This window comes from Gymnoscopelus microlampas (genome assembly GCF_963454915.1).
Source record: "Gymnoscopelus microlampas genome assembly, chromosome: 5".
Lineage (NCBI taxonomy): Eukaryota > Metazoa > Chordata > Actinopteri > Myctophiformes > Myctophidae > Gymnoscopelus > Gymnoscopelus microlampas.
This window is the reverse complement of record NC_139942.1, coordinates 28,056,411-28,077,822: the sequence shown is the minus strand read 5'-3', so window position 1 is coordinate 28,077,822 and position 21,412 is coordinate 28,056,411. Positions and strand designations below refer to the sequence as shown.

The following is a 21,412-nucleotide window of genomic DNA, read 5'->3' as shown; positions in this document are numbered from 1 at the left end:
TGTGCCGCCGGTCGGTCCCGATCGGTGCGCGTTAACGACGCCCACGCACGCGCGCGCGCGCGCACACACACACACACACACACACACACACACACACACACACACACACACACACAGGGACGTAGAGCACGCAGCGTCTCATTGAAGGGAAAGAGGAGGAGGGCGAAACATGGCGACTTCGAGCAATCCGCGGAAATTCAGCGAGAAGATCGCCTTACACAACCAGAAGCAGGCGGAGGAGACGGCGGCGTTCGAGGAGGTGATGAAAGACCTGAGCATCACCAGAGCAGCCAGGGTGAGAAACGTGTTGTTTTCTGTCCGTTTCGGCGAGCTGTCAAATCTGCATCTCTCTAGCAGAGCAGCGCGCGGCACGCAGCCTGCTGCTCGTGGAGGTAAACATAGCTCTGGTCCAGAGCGTTAGCGAGTTCCCTCTAACGCTCTGTTAGGAGTGGGTGCTATTCCCAGGGACTGAAAATTCCACTATTGTGCGAGGTCTCCAACTTTAGTAAAAAAATAAAGACAGCTATTTCGCTACTCGTCGAAACAGGGACTGTTTTGTGTTGCTTAAAGACTATTCTCCACGGTGGGAAGCCTCTCAGGATACCGTCTCTGTATAATACACTTTTTCGGCAGAAAATAAAATATGTCCGCCAGACGGAAATTATTTTAATGACTCACATGCGCCCTCTACAGATCTGGTCAATATAAATTACCTTTGACCAGATCTATTAGAGGGCGCAGGTGAGTAAATACAATAATTTCCGTCTGGCGGACATGTTTTAGTTTCTGCTCAAAAAGTGTATTATACAGAAAAGGTGGGGTCCTGAGAGGCTTCCCACTCTGGAGAATAGATTTCCAACAACACAAAACTGCCTTTGTTTCAGTGAATAGCGAAATAGTTTTGTTTATTTCGACTAAGTTGGACACCTCGCATGGTAGTGGAATGTTCGGTCTATGAGCAGAGCAGCGCGACTGGCAGAGCGTTAGAGAGAACGCGCTAACGCTCTGGACCAGAGCTAAGGTAAACAATAACAAACGGATCGCTTCCATAGCTGCCAGCTACGAGCTGTTTTTTCCCATATTTCCACACAGACAACGTATTAAACAGTCAGGTGCGTTCGTTCTATGGTGTAGAGAGACGTATGACAACGATATGTCGTGTGGGGAAAAGTTGCACTATATCATGTTGTCCTAGACTAGACTGGTGGGAAGCAAAGGGGCGTGCATGATGCGTTGACAGCGCGCATCAAAATGCAGCATTGGTTTGGTTTTCACTGTCGTCCTTTCCTTTCAGATCGATCGAGATTTGACCGATTTCACGTCGACTTCCCCGATCGGAAGCCAAGCTAAAACAAGGCGTAGCGCACGCGTATTGCGGCTTTGTGGTGGTGATACCTATGGGTTGAAACTTGTCAGACTGGTATCTTGGCCTCTGTGTAGTAGCAGCAAGCAACCACATCAAAGATAAAGCCAGCAGATTATGATGATTGTAAACAGGCCCCCAAAATAACTACAAGGCTATACAATGAATGGAGCTGAGACAAGTCAGTCTGATTGTCAGTATATAAGCCTGCTCAGTGGCAAATGTTCCTTATTGTACTGTAATTATGAAGCCCTGGAAATGTGTTTGTTATTAAATCCAATTTATGAAATTAAACCATCCATCTTGCCCTCTTGCAAGACAGTGCTTGCTATTTGTTTTCATAGGCTACAGTCTACAGAAAATATATATCATATCAATTGAGCCCATTGAAAATGAGCTTTTATCTTATTTAACTCTTTGTAGCTTTACAAAGTTGATAAACTTGTGTCCACCCCATCATTCCCTCACAGTGCCTATATAACTCTGACTGTGGTGGAGACATTTACAGTAGGTCTAGGCTACTGTATATTCACTGGGCGATCCTCCTGATCAAGAAACATTACAATTTGTAGCATAATCCTTATGTATTGAACTCGGTATAAGCTTGTTACATGCAGCACTGATGATGCACGTTTAGTTATAGTTATTATTATGGCATCATGCCCTGCATCAATGTTGGACATCAATTGAATTGGACCGTATAGGTCTGTCTAATGGAATTTGAGATTGTTTTGGAATAAACATGGTTACAGGGCATCATGTGGGTTTACTAAGTTTACCTTACACTAATTCAGCTAGCTGCCCACAAAAGCTTATTAACTGGCCACAGTTTTATTCTTTCTTGTCAAGAAGATTAGCTACTGAAGATGTTTCGCTTTGTCTCTTCACTCTGGCTGGCCTGCCAGAGGATTTATTTAAATTCAGAAGCTATGCAGACCAACTGAATTATAGGCCAGGATTAGACCAAAGTGTCCGTGAAATGATAGAACATCACAATTGAGCAGACAACATTGGAATTGGAACACTATAAAATTGAAGCTGATAAATGGGTTCTCTCTCCTGATTGGATGAAATTGTTGACCTAAAAATGTATTTTCTGTTTACTAAAGCTGGAAAGACAGGGAAACCCCTGTTACTGAACAATCACTCTATAGCAATGATTACTATCAAAATATAGAGTTTTTAACTTTTAAACCAAAAACTTTTTGTTTTAACAAAAATATCACTTACAGCACCTTGAACCTCATCATTGTCCCTATGAAACATTAATGGCATGCACTGGTTTCGAAAATGTAATGTCATTTATGTATTTTCCTATTTTTAAACGTCATATAATGCATGCACTGTATGTGCACACTGTAAATTGCTCCCTATATTTTCACTTGTTAGTTTAGTGTGTGTAGTGTAATATATAAAATTACATGCCCAAAATAGGGATGGATTATTAATCGATTATTTTAGTAAATTATCGATTACTTTTTATTGTTCATTAAATTGGTTAGTTTGATTATCGGTTGCACAAATTATAAGAGACAAGCTGCCTTACTGAACCCTTTTTTCTTTGTTGTCATCAAATGCATGCATATTTAACTTATTTAGATGGTTAATGAAGAAAACATCACTCTTTGTAGTCATAATGCTGCTACTACTACTACTACTACTACTACTACTACTACTACTACTACTACTACTACTACTACTACTACTACTACTACTACTACTACTACTACTACTACTACTAATAATAATGACTGAAAATGTATGAATAAAGAGTGAAACATGAAAATCATGTTATTCTTATTGAAAGTGGATTCATTTGTTTTCATGATGTTATCACTATCTTCTTCTTTTTCCACGCTTCTAGTTACAGTTACAGAAGACTCAGTATTTGCAGTTGGGCCAGAACCGTGGCCAGTACTATGGAGGGTCTCTGCCAAATGTTAACCAGATCGGAAGCAGCACTATTGACATGTCTTTTCAGGTATGGGTGTCAGGTTTTGTGGTCAAGTAAAGTCTCTAAAACATCAGTTATTTATGATTTGAGATTTTCACAACAATTAATTACAATTCCTGCATAGAGCAATACATATAAATATGGCTCGGTCCAAATGAGATGTATATAACAACATTATTGGGTTGTTTATTTAAAAAAACTGAAAACAAAGCAAATTCAACCCAGTGAAGGAGAAATAAAATCCCCAAATGTATTATTTATATGTCAGCGTCTATTAATGATTTATATAATGTAATTAATGGATTGTCCTTTATCAGGCTCCATTTCAGAATTCAGGGCTGGACACAAACAGAACAACACGGCACCATGGTCTCGTAGACAGAGTCTACCGGGACCGCAACCGCATCACGTCACCCCATCACAGACCCCTGTCTGTGGACAAACACGGACGACAGATATCCTTTCAACAACATCTATTTGGTTCTCAACATCTTGAAGTTAACTGGCTCCAGTCTGTGTGCTATTTTCTACCAGCAACTGCTAATGTTGTTCATACTAAGACATGTCATTTCCAAAACCACCAACTACAGGGTTCCATGTTTTTGTTCATGTTCATTGAATTAATTAGAGTAATTCATTAATTACAGGTTTATTTTCTTAACCTGAGATCTCACATTGACAGCTGTCCATATGCCGCAGTATACCTGTCACCACCACTCGATACCAGTTGGAGGAGGTGAGAATTTGCGGTGTGCGGAGAAGACAACTTTTCAGCGTGTATCTATTCTTGCCTGACTGCTGCCCCATGCACCCAAAAGTTGGATTTCCTATTTGCTCAGATGTCAGAATAATGAACCTAATGACTGTGTCGAATGTACACTGTACTGTAGCAGACCCCGGCTGGATAATAAGGGTGAAGCCGACTGATGAGTTTTACTTAATCTTTATTCGGAACCCAACGTAGAAACTGAGAAAAAGCATACAATACATAATCAATGATCACACATTAATACAGTATCATAAAACAGAGTGCACCATGACATTTGCATTAAACCTACAGCCTACAATATAAAAACGGTCAAATATATACAGTGTATAATGCAATGCAGACAAAAACCTCAAACAATAGAATCCAACAATAAGATCAGAACCATCAACCGTGAACAGTAGCCTACAATTTTGACAGACAATAAAATGACAGTCACCTTGTTCCCTTTCCAGCTCGGTGCTATAAGTTTGCTTGACCATGGTCCAGTTCCAACTGAAAACAACACAAAACCATTAAAATTATAGTCACAGACTGCATTGTAGATCAGCATTCCAAATCATCAAGGAAACTCACAATGTCATTCATGTTTGTCCGTCCTTTCCTTGACCGTCCGTTTGTCCGTCCTTTCCTTGGCCGTCCGTTTCATGGTCCTTATCAAACAAACATTTTGTGTACTGGTCCCATAGTGATGCCGTTCTCACTCCTCTACCACTGAGGGAGTTTTATTCTAATGCTGCTGCTATCAGCAGCCTCATGCTGAGTGTCAGCAACACAGGTGAACTTAATTCCAAGTAATCAGAGTGTGTTCCTGGTGAGCAGGAAACCTCTTCAAAATAAGTGCACGTGGAAACCCTCCCCATGCGGGTCCGCTACAGTACTGTACATGCAGTGACCATGCAGTGTGCCGTACACCTTAACCCGTATTCGTAACATGCCTTCTTCCCTTATTTACATTTATCACACTCAGTGATGTGCAATTTGTCATGCTGCAGGACAAACTCTGATTCGGCGCTCCATCAGAGTACTCTGACTCCTGCACAGCAGGCTGCATTTGCAGGAGGCTCACAGGAACTCCAGCCTAAACGAGGTACAGACGATCCTATCCTGTTTTATTTTGTTATTTTATTGTTATCTACTACATACTTGAGGAATATCGAAGTACAAGAATTTCACTGACTATAATGTTACTGTATGCATTGTATGCATACAGTAAGTGACAGGATTCTACTGAGCTTTATTCCAATGTATGTGTGTGTGTGTGTGTGTGTGTGTGTGTGTGTGTGTGTGTGTGTGTGTGTGTGTGTGTGTGTGTGTGTGTGTGTGTGTGTGTGTGTGTGTGTGTGTGTGTGTGCGTGCGTGCGTGCGTGCGTGCGTGTGTGTGTGTATGTATGACTGATGAATTGAGTACAATGGACCACAATGGGAACAAATCCCCTGAGGCTTTTTGTGTTATGCTTTTTAACCTTTCACTGTACTTACTACCTGTACTGTTAACAATCGTGTTAATAAGTATTCATTCAATCAATCAAACAAACAGTAAACACCTTGAACCTTGAATGATCTGGAGTTCAGATAAAACTAAAGAGAACATTTCAAGACTTAAAAACATGTTTGCTTCCGCTCAATCCACCACAGTTAGAGGCGATGCCTATAGAAATGTATGTTGTCAGATTGGCAAAAAAATGCATCTTATTATTTATGTCGTAGTGTGCCGTACACTGACATTGGGTTGATATTTGATAAATGTGTTTTTCTGCGTTCTTGTCATTGTTGAGCTGAGAGCCCTCTGGTACAAGATAAAAGGGTTTAGATTCTAAAGAGCATGGCTTTGAAGGCAGGGGAGAAGAAAAATGACTTGTGAAAACACAGGGACCATCTGAGCACTTCACAGTTGTTTTTTTAATTACTGCTATTGGCTGTGTGAATGTGATTCTCTTTCATAAATCATATATCAGCATTTGGCGAACAGCAGCATAATGTTAGTTTTGACTAAATGAGTCAAGTCTAAACGTACTTTATAAGATACAATACATTTAGATAAACCTTTTCAGGTATCATAGCAGCAACAGTAGTAAGAGAGTAAAACACAGAGCTACAGATAAGAGTAACTGTATAGAACTAAACCAAAGATAAATAAAATATAAAATAAAATAAAATAGTTACACTTAGATTGATTGTATGGCTGTTATTGTACTCTACAGACATGCACTCCTCTAAATAGTCATTGTTTGGGAGGTTATGATTTCTATCCTTCTGTTTATTCATTGACCATATGAAATAAGCACATGTGCTTATTGCTTATCATACACTCATTTAAATGGAACACTGCATTGACATTGTCATATTTTCAAACTATTTAACCTGCTTCTCTCTTCAGTCCTCTTGCTCACTGTACCAGGATCAGAGACCGTTAAACAAGAGGTGGATGAGGACGGACAAAAACAGAACTGGGAGTGCAAGAAGGTGAGATTTCAGCACTCACGTGCATGTTCAGTGCAGCTCTCATTACTACCTGACCCAGTATTTTAACTGGGTTATTATGTGTCTATCTCCTTTAGAATGCCTCAAGGTCCAAGCCAGTGCCAGGGATCAAGTGAGTGTTCTACAGCCCACTGTTAGTTTGAAGACAGTAAATATCAGATCTACAAGCTCACAACGTATCACAATGTGACTTCTTGTGCGCTTGTAGATCGGCTATTTCTGTGGTGTCAGGCTTTAAGGAAATCCATTGATGACTAAAGTTACAAAAATGTCATTCATTAGCTGTTATATATTTGTGTTCTAATTATATTTATGATGACATGACACATTGTAACCTGAATTAGCTTACATTAATGATCTAACATTTAAATCACAGGCTATCTCCGAAAATGAAAAAAAGTTAAAGCAAAACCCCTCATATTATCGTTGTTTTTGAAATCCCATGTAACGGGATTTAAGCTGTACTGCACTCTGCCCAGCATCCTCGCCATCATGTTCCTCTTTTTTCGTCAGTATATTCCCGTCCCCGGACCAGGAGCTGACGACTTCACTCATCCCAGCAGCCTACAACACCGGTGGTTCACTGCCAGACTTGACCAACATCCAGTTCCCCCCTCCTCTACCGACGCCACTGGACACAGACGATGCGGTAGCGACCTCACTCAGCACCTCTGACAGCACTGGAAACCTGAATAACACACAAGGTACCACACCATCGGGCAGGAGTTAGTCTATTCAGATAAAACAAAAGGTTCCCACAGTCATGACAATCTTGGAAAAGTAATGTGGACAATGTGGAAAATGTCATTTTCCAAGCCTGAAGACTTTTTGAAAATCATGAATGATCTATAAAGTTTTGGAAAGGTCATGGAGATTTGATTCCCTTTTCCTACTTTTCGACCAAGCATACTGGTGACTTTATCAATCTTGTGGTGAGCCTGTAACTACTAGCTTGGTCAGGCCTGGCTTATCCAACGGGCTGTAGGTGCTGAATCACAGGGCACCAACCTTGGTGGGGCACCAAACGGCGTGTGAAAGAAGACAGAACTATCGGCGAAAAGCCGAACTAAATTTGAACTAAATCTCAAGGTTGATCTTGCACTACCAGATATATTTGTGCTCTATCATGTCAAGACGATATCTCCACCCGAAAACAATCCGTACGCACAGCGACTTACCCCTACGGGGACAGATGACATGGATACTATTTAAGACACATCACCTGTGGTGGCCACTCACTGATTAGCAAAACATGGCATGATAAAGTGTGTCCCTTCCTCCTTCACTCCAGCCACAACACTCCTGTGATTGTTTCTCTCAACATTTCTAATTCTGTCATTTGTGCCCCCATTTCATATTCAGTGTGTCTTTTCTTTGGTAACCAATTGTGAAGCTCTAATCTTGGTTTAGAAAGGTGCTTTATAAATTAGGCTTTACTTAGAATGAGTCACCCTGCTTCAATTACCCCATAATAACCAACACCTTTGATACACGCACAGTACAGGCTATAACTTTCTCTGAAATCAGACAATCTGTCTTTCTCATTAAACATTTACATACTATTGTCCGGGTGGTGCAGGGGTAAAGTTCCTGTCCACCACCGTGGAGGCTGGAATTAGATTCCTCCACAGTGCCTCCGGCTTGGCCGAAACGCGCCAATGAACACAATTGGATGTGTTTGTGAGTGGGACGCCGACCAGGGCAGGCCATCGGGCCCCTTTTCAGCAGGTAGCTTATAACTGGGAGGGATAGCGTGTTCCTCTGCACGCATTATGACCTGCCAGTGAATCAGTCAGGTGAAAAGAAGCAGACTCCATGTGTTTGTCTACACCCTTCCCAAGACCAACAAGTAGAGATTGGCTGAGACGGAACTATGCAATGACTAAATTGGGGAGAAAAATGTAAAAACAACTAAAACAGTTGATGGGAAAAAAATACTATACTACTACTACTAATCATACTATACATTTTTACCGTTTCTACTCTGATAACTATATGTATCAACTTTTTGTGTACCTGGTAGGAGTGAACACCTCTCAAGGTATGGTGATGCAGGCCGGGCAGGACAACATGGTTCCTCTCATCCTGAACGTGACAGGAGACTCCAACCAACACCAACCCCTCACTCTCTCCCCCACACTCTCCCCACCACTCACCCTCTCTCAGGTACCCCTCAGCACAACCCAGCACTTCAATTTACATTTAATTTACCTTGAGAGGTATGAATGAATCATTGTTCCATACAGTGAAGATGATACAGTGACCCATTCAACTAATTAACTAGCAAAGCGGTGGATTTGCAGAATGTATGCCTTATCTGTTTCTGTGTGTCCTACACAGGCAGCCATCAATGCCATGTCCTTGGAACAGCAGCTGTCCGAGTATGCCTTCTTCACCCAGGAGCCCTCGTCCCAGTCACAGCAGACCCAGCCAGTGAGTTGTCCTCCAGCATTCTATTTATAACATCTTAAAACTATTTTTGAAATTGTAGAAATTCAGATTTTTTAAAAAAATGTTTGTTTTGAAGAAAACATAAAAACTGAAACATTTAGTCTGGCACAAACGGGCAGGGGTGTGGAATCCAGGGGGAAAGGGCTTTTATTATATGATCAAGAGTTATAGGCCCAACTGTGAAATGGGCTCTTATAGCGCCACTCTGAGGCCGATTTGAAAGATTTAGGGTGGCGGTTCTTCCTTGGCCTACTGGGGGTGTGTGCATGCAAAGTTTCGTGATTTGTGGGATTTTTCCGCAAACTTGAAAGCCAATCGTAGCCAGTCGGAATGGAATCTGAAAAATCTGCCAGATACATCTTGAAAAATACAGTATACATCTCCAAAATAGTCACGTCAAGTCAATTTAATTTATAAAGCATTTTTAAAAACAACCAAAGGCTGACCAAAGTGCTGTACATCAAGGTTAAAAAACACACAACAAAAAGTATCAAATACATACACATACAACTGCAAAAAAAACAAGGATCATCAATATATACAAAAAAGCATCAATATATAAACCATAATAGGAAGGCAAATAGCTAAGGAAACTAAAAAAATATGAGCACATGAACAAGTGTCCAACCATTTCTCCAAGGCAGGCGGTATTAGGCCTGGGAGAACAGGTGCGTTTTTAATCTGTTTTTAAAAATGCCCAAAGAGGGTGTAGACCTGATAAGTGGCGGTAGGCTGTTCCATAATTTTGGAGCAGCGACCGAAAAGGCACAGTCACCTTTTGACTTCAGGCGGGTGTGTGGAACCTTGAGGAGCCCCTGATCTGCTGATCTTAGTGGCCTAGTGGTATCGGGGGGAGGATGCAACTCACATATATAGGGAGGTGCCAACCCGTGGTGGGCTTTATAGACAAATAACATGTTTTTTAAAACAACTCTGTGTTTGACTGGAAGCCAGTCAAACTGGAAGCCAGCCAAAATACATCTCCAAAAACATACAGTACATGAAAAAAATTGGAGGTACTAAGTTGGCAGTGTGAGTGTGCACAGTACATTTGGCACTGATCGGTCCAGTGGTTTGCTAGATTTACCATACTGTATATACTGTACTGTTCCCGCTGCAATAGACAGGTCTAGGCCAGCTGTCCTCCTCATTGGTCCAGAACCATAGCTCCTCCTCCACTCCAGGCAGCCAGACCTCCCCTCAGACTAGCATGGCTATGGACATCAGCACGGTGAGTGCACAATGTGACTTTACTTCTTGTAGCATATAGCGCAATGTGAGATGATTTTCCTTTCAAAATGTGGCATGGCGAACTTCCTGCTGGTCGCCATGCAGTGACTGAATCAGTCGCACCAAACTATAATGACGAGCCTTGTCTTCTTGCCTGAAGGAGGAGTCTGCCATGGTCTGTCATGATCATAGGCGTTTGTTTTTAATGTCTGGTCCAAAATCCAGCTCCCAACAGTGATTGAGGACAACTTGCCCAGACCTAGTGCAGTGGTTTTCATGCGTATTATAACATAATATAGAGCCCAAATGCATGGTCAAAATAGGGATGCCAGGTTGAAAGTGGTTAGCAATGTTTTACTGTGCTTCATAATGATGTTATGTGTGGGAGTTAGCTATGTTAAAGTTACAGGAATCTTTGGCACCTTAGGGCCTTGACCCCAGGTTGGGAAACCTGAGGTCAATAGAATATTGTACTGTGGCAGTCATTAATGCACACTACTAGTTTATATTTTTGCTCAGAGACTTTCAGCTGTTTACCACTTCTCTAATCTCTGTATTTTGATAGATTATGAATGTTCTAGTCTGCCTTCATATGCCTATCAGATTATCAGTATATTTTTGTACCTATTTACTATTCATTTTTGTCCACAAATATGCCTCTGACTTTGTGTTTGGTATTGAATATCTTTTGCCCACATATTATTTGGTAGTAAAGCAAGCTAAGAAACTGATTTAACTGAAAACTATTGATCTGAAAGCGATTGTCAAAGAAGAAATTCATATTCATTTTATTAGACTTTTTAGAAAATGTACTATTAGCACACTTTGTTACAACCATTACACACAATTGTCCAACTCTAAACACAAAAGGCTCATTATGATCTAGGTCCTCTTTGGGAGCGGAATGAGAATCCTGTGCCTCCAATTTATGAAGTAGTGTAAAAACAACTTATTCACACTCTCATAGATGATTGGATAGAATACTGTATGCACCTCAAAAACAAACAGAACTCAAGAAACAAGCAAAAAGATGATAATAAATCAAGGCTTAAACAGCAAGGAGTTGTTTAGGGAAATTAAATCATAGAGGAATAGAGCAAAAGGGAGCCTGTTGCTTTGTATGCTTTAGCACAAGCATGTGTGTGTTGTAGGACCACAGTGGAAAGTAGGACCACAATGGAAACAAGCCCTCAGGGCTTTTTGTGTTATCCTTTTAGCATAATTTTATATTCGTACCACTGCACAATTTGCAAACTGTTAATAAAGTATTCAATCAATCAATCAATCAATCAATCAATCAATTGTATTCTACCCTTTGACAGGGTAGAATACCCGGTCAACCCTGCCCTGTGAAATAGGGAAGTTATAGGAGAGTATTACTTGTTTTTTCACCCCAATGAAAATTTGGCAAAACGAATTATGTACTGGGATACTTAACAGATTTTGTAGATGTTCTTGCAAACCTGTTTTTGCTTCCGTCATTCGTGAAAGGATTTGTGACAATAAGTCACAAATGCGTGCAAAGTATAGTGGTCCAATAATAGAGCCCTGTGGGATATCACGTTATTGTTATCCTATCTATGCCCATTGATTTGTGACTACAATTTGTTTTGTATCTGTCTGCAAGGGGAAGGTAATGAAGAGAAAAATATCAGCCTAATCATCAAAGGCGTGCTTGCTGTTGATGGACTCATTAAAACGACTTAAACCCTACATACTGTACTTCGTTGACCGGGGTCCCCCAAGGGTCTATACTTGGTCCTCTCCTAGTCCCCCTCTTTATCAAATCTCTTCGCAAAAAACAGCCGATCTACAAGCTCACAATGCGCACTTGATGCATTGTGAGCTTGTAGATCAGCTATTTTTGCTGAATGTTCACCTATTTTTGCTGCATGTTTGCCAATTATGACATGCCCAGAATAGGGATGCTATGGTTGTAGGCTATGTGTTGTTACCCTGTAACTGTTCTCTACTATTGTGCAATCAAATATTTACCAGCGTCAACACCATACTTCTCATCAAATGTGGCCACAAATTATGAAAGCTAAGACTTGTTCTTGACATATAACCAACATTTTCTACAAACGCTTCAACAACATTCAATGGAAAATGGTATGGAAGGTCACAACTGAAGGACAGCTCGATGACCCAATGACCCGATCTCATGGTGACATTCTGCTTTGTTTCATCTTGGAAATGATATCCATAGATTCCACCTCAGTTTCTAATAAGGACAAGTTCATATAACCTGAGTGAGAGAGAGAATAATAATGCCAACATATCCTCCTGTATCAGGCCTCTTCACTCCAACAGTACCGCAGTAGGATTGGATCCTCTGCCAATCAGTCTCCAACCTCTCCCGTCTCCAATCAAGGCTTCTCACCCGGAGGCTCGCCTCAAGTAAGGGTGTTGAACCAAATTAACCATTGGCTCACTGTGTATATACGTGAACGTCCCTTGCACCGTAGTTCTGTGGTCGTCACCGAGTAGCTGTCTTCTCTTAGCTGTTCTCTTGTGTTGCCAAAAGCAGATCTGGGCAAAAATTATATTTTAAAATGCATAGTTTTTTTGGCGTGTATTTTATTAGCCTAAGCTGATCGAACACTTGACAGCATCGCAAATCAAATATCTTTTCCCCCTCTCTTGCAAATACTTGACTGGCATATTGTTCCTATTTTGCCCAGGTCTGACCATCAAATCTCTGTAATCTCCTGCCCTTGTTGTCCTTGATGTGTTGCAATGTAACTGTGGCCCTGACCACCCTCCTCTGTTGCTGCTGCTTCTGTGGTGACTGCACTGTATCCCCACACACGATACTGTACTGTATGTCCAGTCACTTGCATTAATATCTGAGTCAGTGTTTAGAGATGCTTAACAGTGTTTGTGCACTGTTTGTTGTAACTGTGAGTGTGGATTATTGTACGATTTAAATTACAAAGGTTCACGCACAATCCTCCTTTTGAGCTTTGGTTTTATGGAGAATGTCTGTATTTATGTACAGTATATGTAATTGTGTGTTATTAAGAGCACTTCACACCAATGATTCGCCATGCAACTCCTTGCAACTTGCAACTACTTGCAACCATTATCCCCAATGGCAGTTGCAAGGAGTTGGATTGGTGTGGTTGACCTTAAAACTGTTTTGTTGCAAGGAGTTGCGACTAGTTGCATTGGTGCGGTTTGGCCTTTAAACTTGGAACAAGTCAACGCTTGCTAGTAGGGCGGTGTATGCTGTTAGCTAAGCTAAACGCACCTTAGGTAAACATGGCTTACAGTTGTTAATTTGTGATGGGGCTGGTATACAAGTTTGGTGATTTGGAGATATACTAGATAGCAAGTACTGTAAATGACTATTTTAATTGCCTAGCCTTCTGATTGGGCAAAAACATTCAAAGCACAACCTTGAAAATATTTTTTCAGAATCTGAGCAACAACAAAAGAAGTCGTAACAATGTAGAATTCTCATTTGTTCCAGCAAACTGTATTATGCATTTAATTTAATTTATTAAAACGCCTCTAGCCTTTATTCACAGAGGGAACCAGGCCCCCTTCAGTTTCACTTCCTCTGTACATGAATCCTGAGTGTGAGTTTGACTGTTTGACCGTGTGAAAGAGAGGAAGAGGGAATGAGGGAGTTGGCTTGTGAGGGAGTGTGTGTGTGTGTGTGTGTGTGTGTGTGTGTGTGTGTGTGTGTGTGTGTGTGTGTGTGTGTGTGTGTGTGTGTGTGTGTGTGTGTGTGTGTGTGTGTGTGTGTGTGTGTACGTGGTTGTCCCGTTGTTTGTTTTAACCACTGATCCTTTCCCGTTGAAGTGGCTCACTGGCAGTCCTGAGGTTATATCATATACAGGGGTTAAACCACAACTGACAGGCTATACTCTATTATCCCACTTTACCCTGCGGGGAGACTGGCAGCATGCATAGATAATTTGGTTTCGAGCACGGCATGGGAGGAGATATGATCCAATTACTAATACTTTATGAGACTGCGATGAAAAGGAGAATTTCTATTGTCAGTTCTATCAAAAGATTCAAATAAGAAACCTCAAGAGAATTTACTCTGCACTATAAGAGTCCAATACTGGTAGCATAACCTACATTTTCAATCCCCCCCCCACATTTCATGTGAATTTCATTTCCTCTGGAATAAAATGAAAGAACGCCCCCCTCTGGCCGCGCCACGTTTGATCTACATATTCCATGATATTCACAGTATAGAGCATCGCAGTTGCGCAGAATCCGGGTGCCGGAAGTAAATACTCAATGCATTTTTCCCATTGACTTTTCCAAAAATATTTATATCAATGAATTTAAGCCTAGAATCAAGCCATCCAGGATTCTGGTGAATCATGACCATAAAACCTTTTTTTCTGTGATTTAAAAAAAAATATATTTAATGATATGATATACTATGTTTAATAAATACCCTTTGTTTTGCCGTTTTCAAAAAAGTTTTTTTCACAGAATCAAACGTTTTATGGTCATGATTCACCAGGATCCTGGATAGCTTGATTCTAGGCTTAAATTAATTTATATAAATATTTTCGGAAAAGTCAATGGGAAAAATGCATTGAGTATTTACTTCCGGCAACTGGAAGTGGGCGGGAACTGCGACGCTCTATACTACCATTAGATGTTCATGCAGTCCACACAAACACTAGAGGAATAGGAGGATGTTATCCATGTGATTGATCTAATGGTCTGTCTCAGATTTAATCTGAAGCGATTTTCTATGAATGAATAATTGATTTTCTAATAAGTTAGAAAATCAATTATAAGTTAATTCACTAAACCACTCATCCGGTAGCCATGCGTACACAACTTGTACTGTTTGCTCTGTATGTGCCATGCTTTATAGTGCAAATGTAGAACATTTATGCTATGTTTTTTTGTGTGTGTGTGTGTGTGTGTGTGTGTGTGTGTGTGTGTGTGTGTGTGTGTGTGTGTGTGTGTGTGTGTGTGTGTGTGTGTGTGTGTGTGTGTGTGTGTGTGTGTGTGTGTGTGTGTGTGTGTGTGTGTGTGTGTGTGTGTGTGTGCGCGTGCGTGCATAGAGCCATTTCTGTTGCCTGCAGCCTATAAACAAACTTTGTTTATAGGCTTTTGGCTGCAGTATAAGAAATGAAACAAATTTTGTCTTTATGAAATGGTGCATGAATTAGCCAAAAGGTACTGTGAAAAAATACCCATCGACTCCCATTCATATCCCTGCACCAGAACATCCATAATATATATGTTGTCAGCACAATATGTATAGGATTCATATTTATGGCTCTGTATCTGACATTGTGTTTTAGTTTTAACAAAGAGAGCGGGTCTGCTTCTTATTGCAGCATAGCTCCATCCTGGGCAGTGTGTTCGCAGACTTCTATGATCAGCAGCTCACATCCAGACTGACTAGTGATCTCTCACAACAGGTATGTACCAAGCATTGAAGTCAGGGACCTAAAAGTGCATGTTTTAATTCACTTTAGACAGATCATATAGAATAGGAAATTTGTAGGACATACTGATTTTTATGAACAATAATTACATCCATCAAGAATATTTAATGGGGTATTATAAAATCCCCACCAGTCCGTCAAGATTCATAACATAATATATCCTATACTTCTTGATCTAATGTATTTTCATGAATTGTATTGTTGATCATTTCTTTTGTCTGTTGTGTATATCAGTTGGAGCAGTTCAACATGTTTGACTCCAACAGCCTGTACAACCAGGCCTCCACGCTCAACTATTCCCAGGCAGCCATGATGGGGTTGACTGGTAGCCATGGCAACCTGCAGGACTCCCAGCAGCTGGGCTACAGTAGCCATGGCAACATCCCCAACATCATTTTCACAGGTGCTGTGACTCTGTCTCGGGTGGCGCTCCCTCCAACCAAATAAGGGACGAGTTCTCTGTGTTCAGAAATAATAGTTCATATGAAAGCCACTTTTGTAGATTTTGGCCATTGATATGAATTTCAATATCTTTGTAGAATCAGTCAATTCACTTTTTTCAGTAATGCATTTTTGATGTACTAGAGCAGTGGTTCTCAAACTTTTTCATGTCAAGGACCCCCAAAATGAGATGTATTCGGCCGCGGACCCCCATCTCAAATATGTTGTTCCAGGGACGCCCAGAAGCAAAGATTTGAGTTACAAATGTTCGCTTCAAAATATATATATATTCAAAGGTTTGCACAAATTTTCCCCGGACCCCACTTTGAGAACCAATGTACTAGACTCTACATTGGTACACACACACACACACACACACACACACACACACACACACACACACACACACACACACAGTGACAAGGACTGACAGATACAGAGATCTCCGCATAGCGGCCTGAACCTCTAGTAACTAGAGGTTCAGGCCGCTATGCGGAGATCTCTGTATCTGTCAGTCCTTGTCCCGCATCCCCCCTTTTGTGCCCAAATATGGAGACGTTTTTTTTTGCACCTGATGCCATGACGACACATTGAGGTTAGACAACACGCTCCATATTTGGGCATAGCTGCATTAGGAACCCCTTACATGGTTATGGCTGAGTCATAGTGACATGAGCGTGATGACGTGGTCCAGCCGGCTGGTCCTCCCATTAGCCAATTTTAATATAGGATAGGATATACTTCGTTGACCGTGGTCGCTCAGTGGTTTGCGCTTGGTTCCCAACTTTTTCCCCTCTACATCAAATATCTTCGCCGATAATATTCAATCTACAAGCTCACATGTCGCAACGTGGCGCGTTTTGAGCTTGTAGATCGACTATTTTTGCCAAATGTTGGCCTATTGTCACAATTCACAGAATATGACATGCCCAGAATAGGGACGCTAGGGTTCATGTGGTTATTTAAACTGCTGATGTCCTTCCTTTGTTTTATTTCTGCACGGCAGTGAGTGGTGAATCTCCACCCAGCCCGCCCAAGGACCTGACCAGCTCCCTGTCCACCGATGTCAGCTTCGACATGGAAGGCCCTTTCCCACTGGACGATCTGAAGATTGACCCGCTCACCCTTGATGGATTGCACATGCTCAATGATCCTGACATGGTCCTGACTGACCCGGCCACGGAGGATGCCTTCCGCCTTGACCGGCTCTAAACTATGCCACCCTCACACACCTTGGGTGTGTGAACCCTGCTGCACTGAGGGAGCGAGGGCCCATATTCAAGAGGAGCGGCAGACTCCCAGGGCGCAGGAGGGATTCGCGGCCCAAGTTGTGCAGAATGTCCATCCTACACCGTTGCCACACACCCAATGACCCAACCCAATCCCACAGAGGAGCACTGGAAGAATGCTTGGTTGCGATCTCTTTTCAGAAAGATGGTATTGGATTGCTGACAGAAGGATTAACAGTTGACTGAAACCATGGCTATAGAGCAAACTGTACATCTCACCTGTCTACACCATAGATTATCATGATGACTCATAGGAAACTGCTCTTTGTCTCATCTCCCTCTCTGTGCCAAGCTTCTTGTTCTCATCAACACTCACATATCGAGTATCATTCTGAGTGATAATCCTTCCCTTTCCCATGTGGTTTGTCACAGGCCTGATTTGACGTTACAAATACACCCTAAAACTATTTGTTATCACACTCATTTTTCTACTAACAGTATTTATAGCAAGTGTCAATTTGCTGTGGCAAAATTCAGAATTCAAGTCAAACAGCTGTTTTCAGTTATGCATGAAATCACTAAACACTGTGATTACCTGTTTTTGCCTTAATAGATTGACATTCAGTTTTCATAAAAGGATTTGAATGTTATATAAACCAACAGGGCAGGACAAATCTGATGTAAACTTAAAACATTTTTACTATTATGAATGTGGTTTGGCCTATATAATTCAAGCAGTTTCATTTGTGTAGATGCATTTCCAAGATGTGCTGGTCTTCATCCATCATCTGTCATTTTCACAATTTAAATCATACTCATCATCATTCATGCCAGTGAACTTTGAATGGATGAAAGGAACAAATTAAGGCGTTCATTTAAAAAAACAGAAAACCTTTTTTTTTTGTGAAATAAGATGTTTATGGTCTTGCTTTTATATTTCAAATGTACAGTACATTATTCAATTTTGCGTAATGATATCTATGCAAAACTGAAGTAACTTATTTTGGATTATGAGATACTGCAGACAAATGTACTCTTACGTACATAGTGGAAGCCAGTGTGTAAGCTTAACTTGTAAGTCATAAGAGAAAAAGAATGAGGGGTGCTGCAGCATTAAAGCTCTCCCCTGTGTAACTCCCATAGATGTGAGTTCAGTATTGCTAAAATAGTTTTATTTTTCCAAGACATTTGAACTGCCTCTATATTAGAACAGTGTAGATACAACCAGAATGTATTTAGGCCACACATGTAGACTATGTTTTCTCCATCTCTTCATCCTCTCCGAGTCCAGCTTCTAACTATTGTTTAACGTAGGACCAAACAACAACATCAACAACTCTATCCCATTCTTCACTACACTTTAAAGTCAAAGGGGGTGTGCTTCTTCTACGCTAGTATGACGTATCTGTGTGTGTGTCTTGGTCATGTGCGCATACCCTCTTCCGTGTCTTTGTCGAGTTGGCCTGTATCTCAACCCCCTGCGACTGTTATGTGCACTGGACCTGTTTCCCCCTATTTGGTCAGACTTGCCTTCATAAAAATATAATAATATATACAAATATAATTATCTAAAAGAAAGCATATTTTTTTGAAAATCCTATATAGATACAGTCTATTTAAGAGATGAGTTTTTACTTAATCAGTGAATATTTTTGTTATCTGTCTAATATTGTTACACAGTTTTTCCTCAATTATGGAAAGCCAATCAAAACTTTGTATGCCTCCTGAGATCAGCAGAGACAGTGTGGTTGACAATATGGTACAGCTACAGTCCTGTGTTGTAGCTTTTCCTGCCCTGGGAAGCATGTTTACGAACCACGTCCACAATTCCACAATTCATGCCGATCAAACCGTTACTGTCACAGATGAATATAGAGCCCGACCAATGTCAGATTTTTGGGTACGATGTGATATAGATAATGGAGAGTCCTAGACCACTGGTTACCCATTTTCTGATTGATATTTTGAAATAGAAAAAAGTGCAAAATCTTGAAATTAATTATTTGAGAACAGTTAACTTACAATCAAACAAATATATACAAATAAACAAATCATTTTGATATATTTTTTAAAACCTAAATATATGAACATGTAACTTAAATTAAACTTTGTTTTATTTAACCACTTAAGCCCTATTTAAACATTTAAAAAAATAGGCGATCTACAAGCTCACGTGTCGTGTTGTGATCCAGTAGATTGGCTATTTGTAAAAAGAAAAAGGAAAAAAAAGAAAATTTTGCCTTTAATGCCATGGCTACAATAGAGACGCCAGGTTGAAAATCGGGACACATCGGCTGCTTAATTGCAGATACCGATAAAAAAGTCAAATAATTGGCCAATATATCAGTCGGGCTCTAGATAAATACTTCAACAGATGAAATATATTCCTCAAAAGAATAAAGGGAACAGTTTGATCACCTAATGTTTTTGAGCAGTATTCATGAGCAGTATATAGTGCTCATGAAAACTGCTCAAAACAAATAAGGGATCACAGTGTTACCTTAATTTCTTTGAGCAGTATATTATATGCCAAGTGTAAAGTGTAACCTTTTCTGATACAGTACAAAACATACTATATCAGACCAGAACAGTCACTTAAAAGTATCTCAAAGAAATTAATAATTCAATCCTTTCTTAAAATAAATGCCCCTAATTTAAAGGAATGTGAAGAGTTTTGTGCTTTAACACATTAAAATATATCTTTAGAAAGATGATGTACACTACGACTAGGCTGTCTCTAGCTGCAATGTGTTAACTAAAATGCTCTGTCCAGTATATATCCCATGTATCCTGTGCCATCATATTCCTCCGTTATTCGAACCAGTATTGTTATGATTAATGTAAACAGATCACTTGAAGCTGAGTTACTGAAGCATGCAACTACTTTTTTCCTCTTTTATCGTCCTGAAAGTTTTTACTTCACTACTGTTGATTTTGTGATGCATTTTCCTCATCTGTTACCTATATTTTCTTTTCTGTTTCTAGAGCAGGACTGAAGAGGTTCCTGTGTGTAAATCTTAAAAATTCTGTTGTGACAGCATGAATTTCAAGGCTTATATTTCCCCTGTTTTGCTTGGCTTTTTTTCCCTGTATGGTAAACATCTTTTGTTTTTAAGTGACTTGCAAATGCAAAAAAACGTAATGTACTTAAGCTAAGAGTGAATGGTGGAGTTATGCTAAATTGTGTCTTATGTATTCCGTTTTTCATGTTTGGTAAAGCTGTCCTCTGTCTCTTTGATTAAGCATAATATATTGATTGAACTGGCAAGTCAAACCTAAAAGCACCAGATATATGTTAATCTGCCTTTTATGCACATGCAATCCATTGGTACTTACATTTTTACACTGTAATATAGTATGTCCTTATGTGCTGTACAACGCCCACATACTTAGCTGTTTATATTGCTTTTTAGTAGGAACAAACTGTTTGTGCTTCATGTGATCCTGGTGTCAAAGTGAGAATACGCACTGAGAATTTATGTACCGCAAAATGCAATTGTGATATTTCCCCCCTTTCCGTGATAGATTCCTGGTGATTAGTTATTTAATACATATAACAGACCCCTTTTTTCTGTTACGGTGCTTCTTTGTTTAACTTTTTGTAATAGCATAGGCAATGCGGATGTGTTGTCTTGTTACTGCCACCTTTTTTATGCACCAATATGTCATTGGTATTACTGTATGCCAGAGTTTACAGACCGTTTACAAAGAGCAGAGCAATTTCGAATGCCCCGCTGCCATACTAAATGCTTCAGCATAGTTGAATACTGAAAACATATTAACCACTTGCAGTGTAAATTATTGTTTTTGTTTTGTTTGACTATATTACAGAATGTCATTTTCAAAATGTAATACTATATCACTTGTGTAATTTCAATCTGTCCAGAAAAAGTCCTCAGTGTTAATAGGCGATTACTGTTTTCCCATAGTTTTTCGATAAGAAATGTATCCATTTGACCTTCAACATGCAGACATATCTTGTTGGAAGCCCATGGTTTATTTGACTTGCAGGATTTCACCATGCCAAAATTACATTTGTTAATTTTCTAGTGACAG

General features: G+C 40.3%; 1 protein-coding gene across 4 annotated transcripts; it reads left to right on the top strand.

Annotated features, from left to right (window-relative positions):
- Positions 1-55: 55 nt before the first annotated feature.
- crtc1a (CREB regulated transcription coactivator 1a) lies at positions 56-21,213 on the top strand. Of its 4 annotated transcripts, XM_084056388.1 has the most exons (15): positions 56-295; positions 3,228-3,344; positions 3,635-3,774; positions 3,994-4,053; positions 5,079-5,173; positions 6,464-6,549; positions 6,645-6,679; positions 7,081-7,271; positions 8,591-8,733; positions 8,908-9,000; positions 10,142-10,249; positions 12,544-12,648; positions 15,576-15,659; positions 15,921-16,089; positions 17,134-21,213. In XM_084056388.1, the coding sequence occupies exons 1-15, from the start codon at positions 170-172 to the stop codon at positions 17,337-17,339; spliced, it is 1,758 nt and encodes a 585-aa protein (XP_083912514.1). In that variant the 5' UTR covers positions 56-169; the 3' UTR covers positions 17,340-21,213. The 4 variants fall into 4 exon arrangements, with proteins under 4 accessions (XP_083912514.1, XP_083912516.1, XP_083912515.1 ...); XM_084056390.1 differs by lacking the exon at positions 10,142-10,249; XM_084056389.1 differs by lacking the exon at positions 12,544-12,648 and having other exon boundaries at positions 59-295.
- Positions 21,214-21,412: the final 199 nt, after the last annotated feature.

Excerpts from the sequence above, each read along its gene's own strand:
- crtc1a (XM_084056388.1), top strand. The coding sequence starts at position 170 with ATGGCGACTTCGAGCAATCCGCGGAAATTCAGCGAGAAGATCGCCTTA. Across the intron at positions 6,550-6,644 it reads AGAACTGGGAGTGCAAGAAG|AATGCCTCAAGGTCCAAGCC; the intron begins GTGAGATTTCAG and ends TATCTCCTTTAG. Across the intron at positions 9,001-10,141 it reads AGTCACAGCAGACCCAGCCA|ACAGGTCTAGGCCAGCTGTC; the intron begins GTGAGTTGTCCT and ends CCGCTGCAATAG.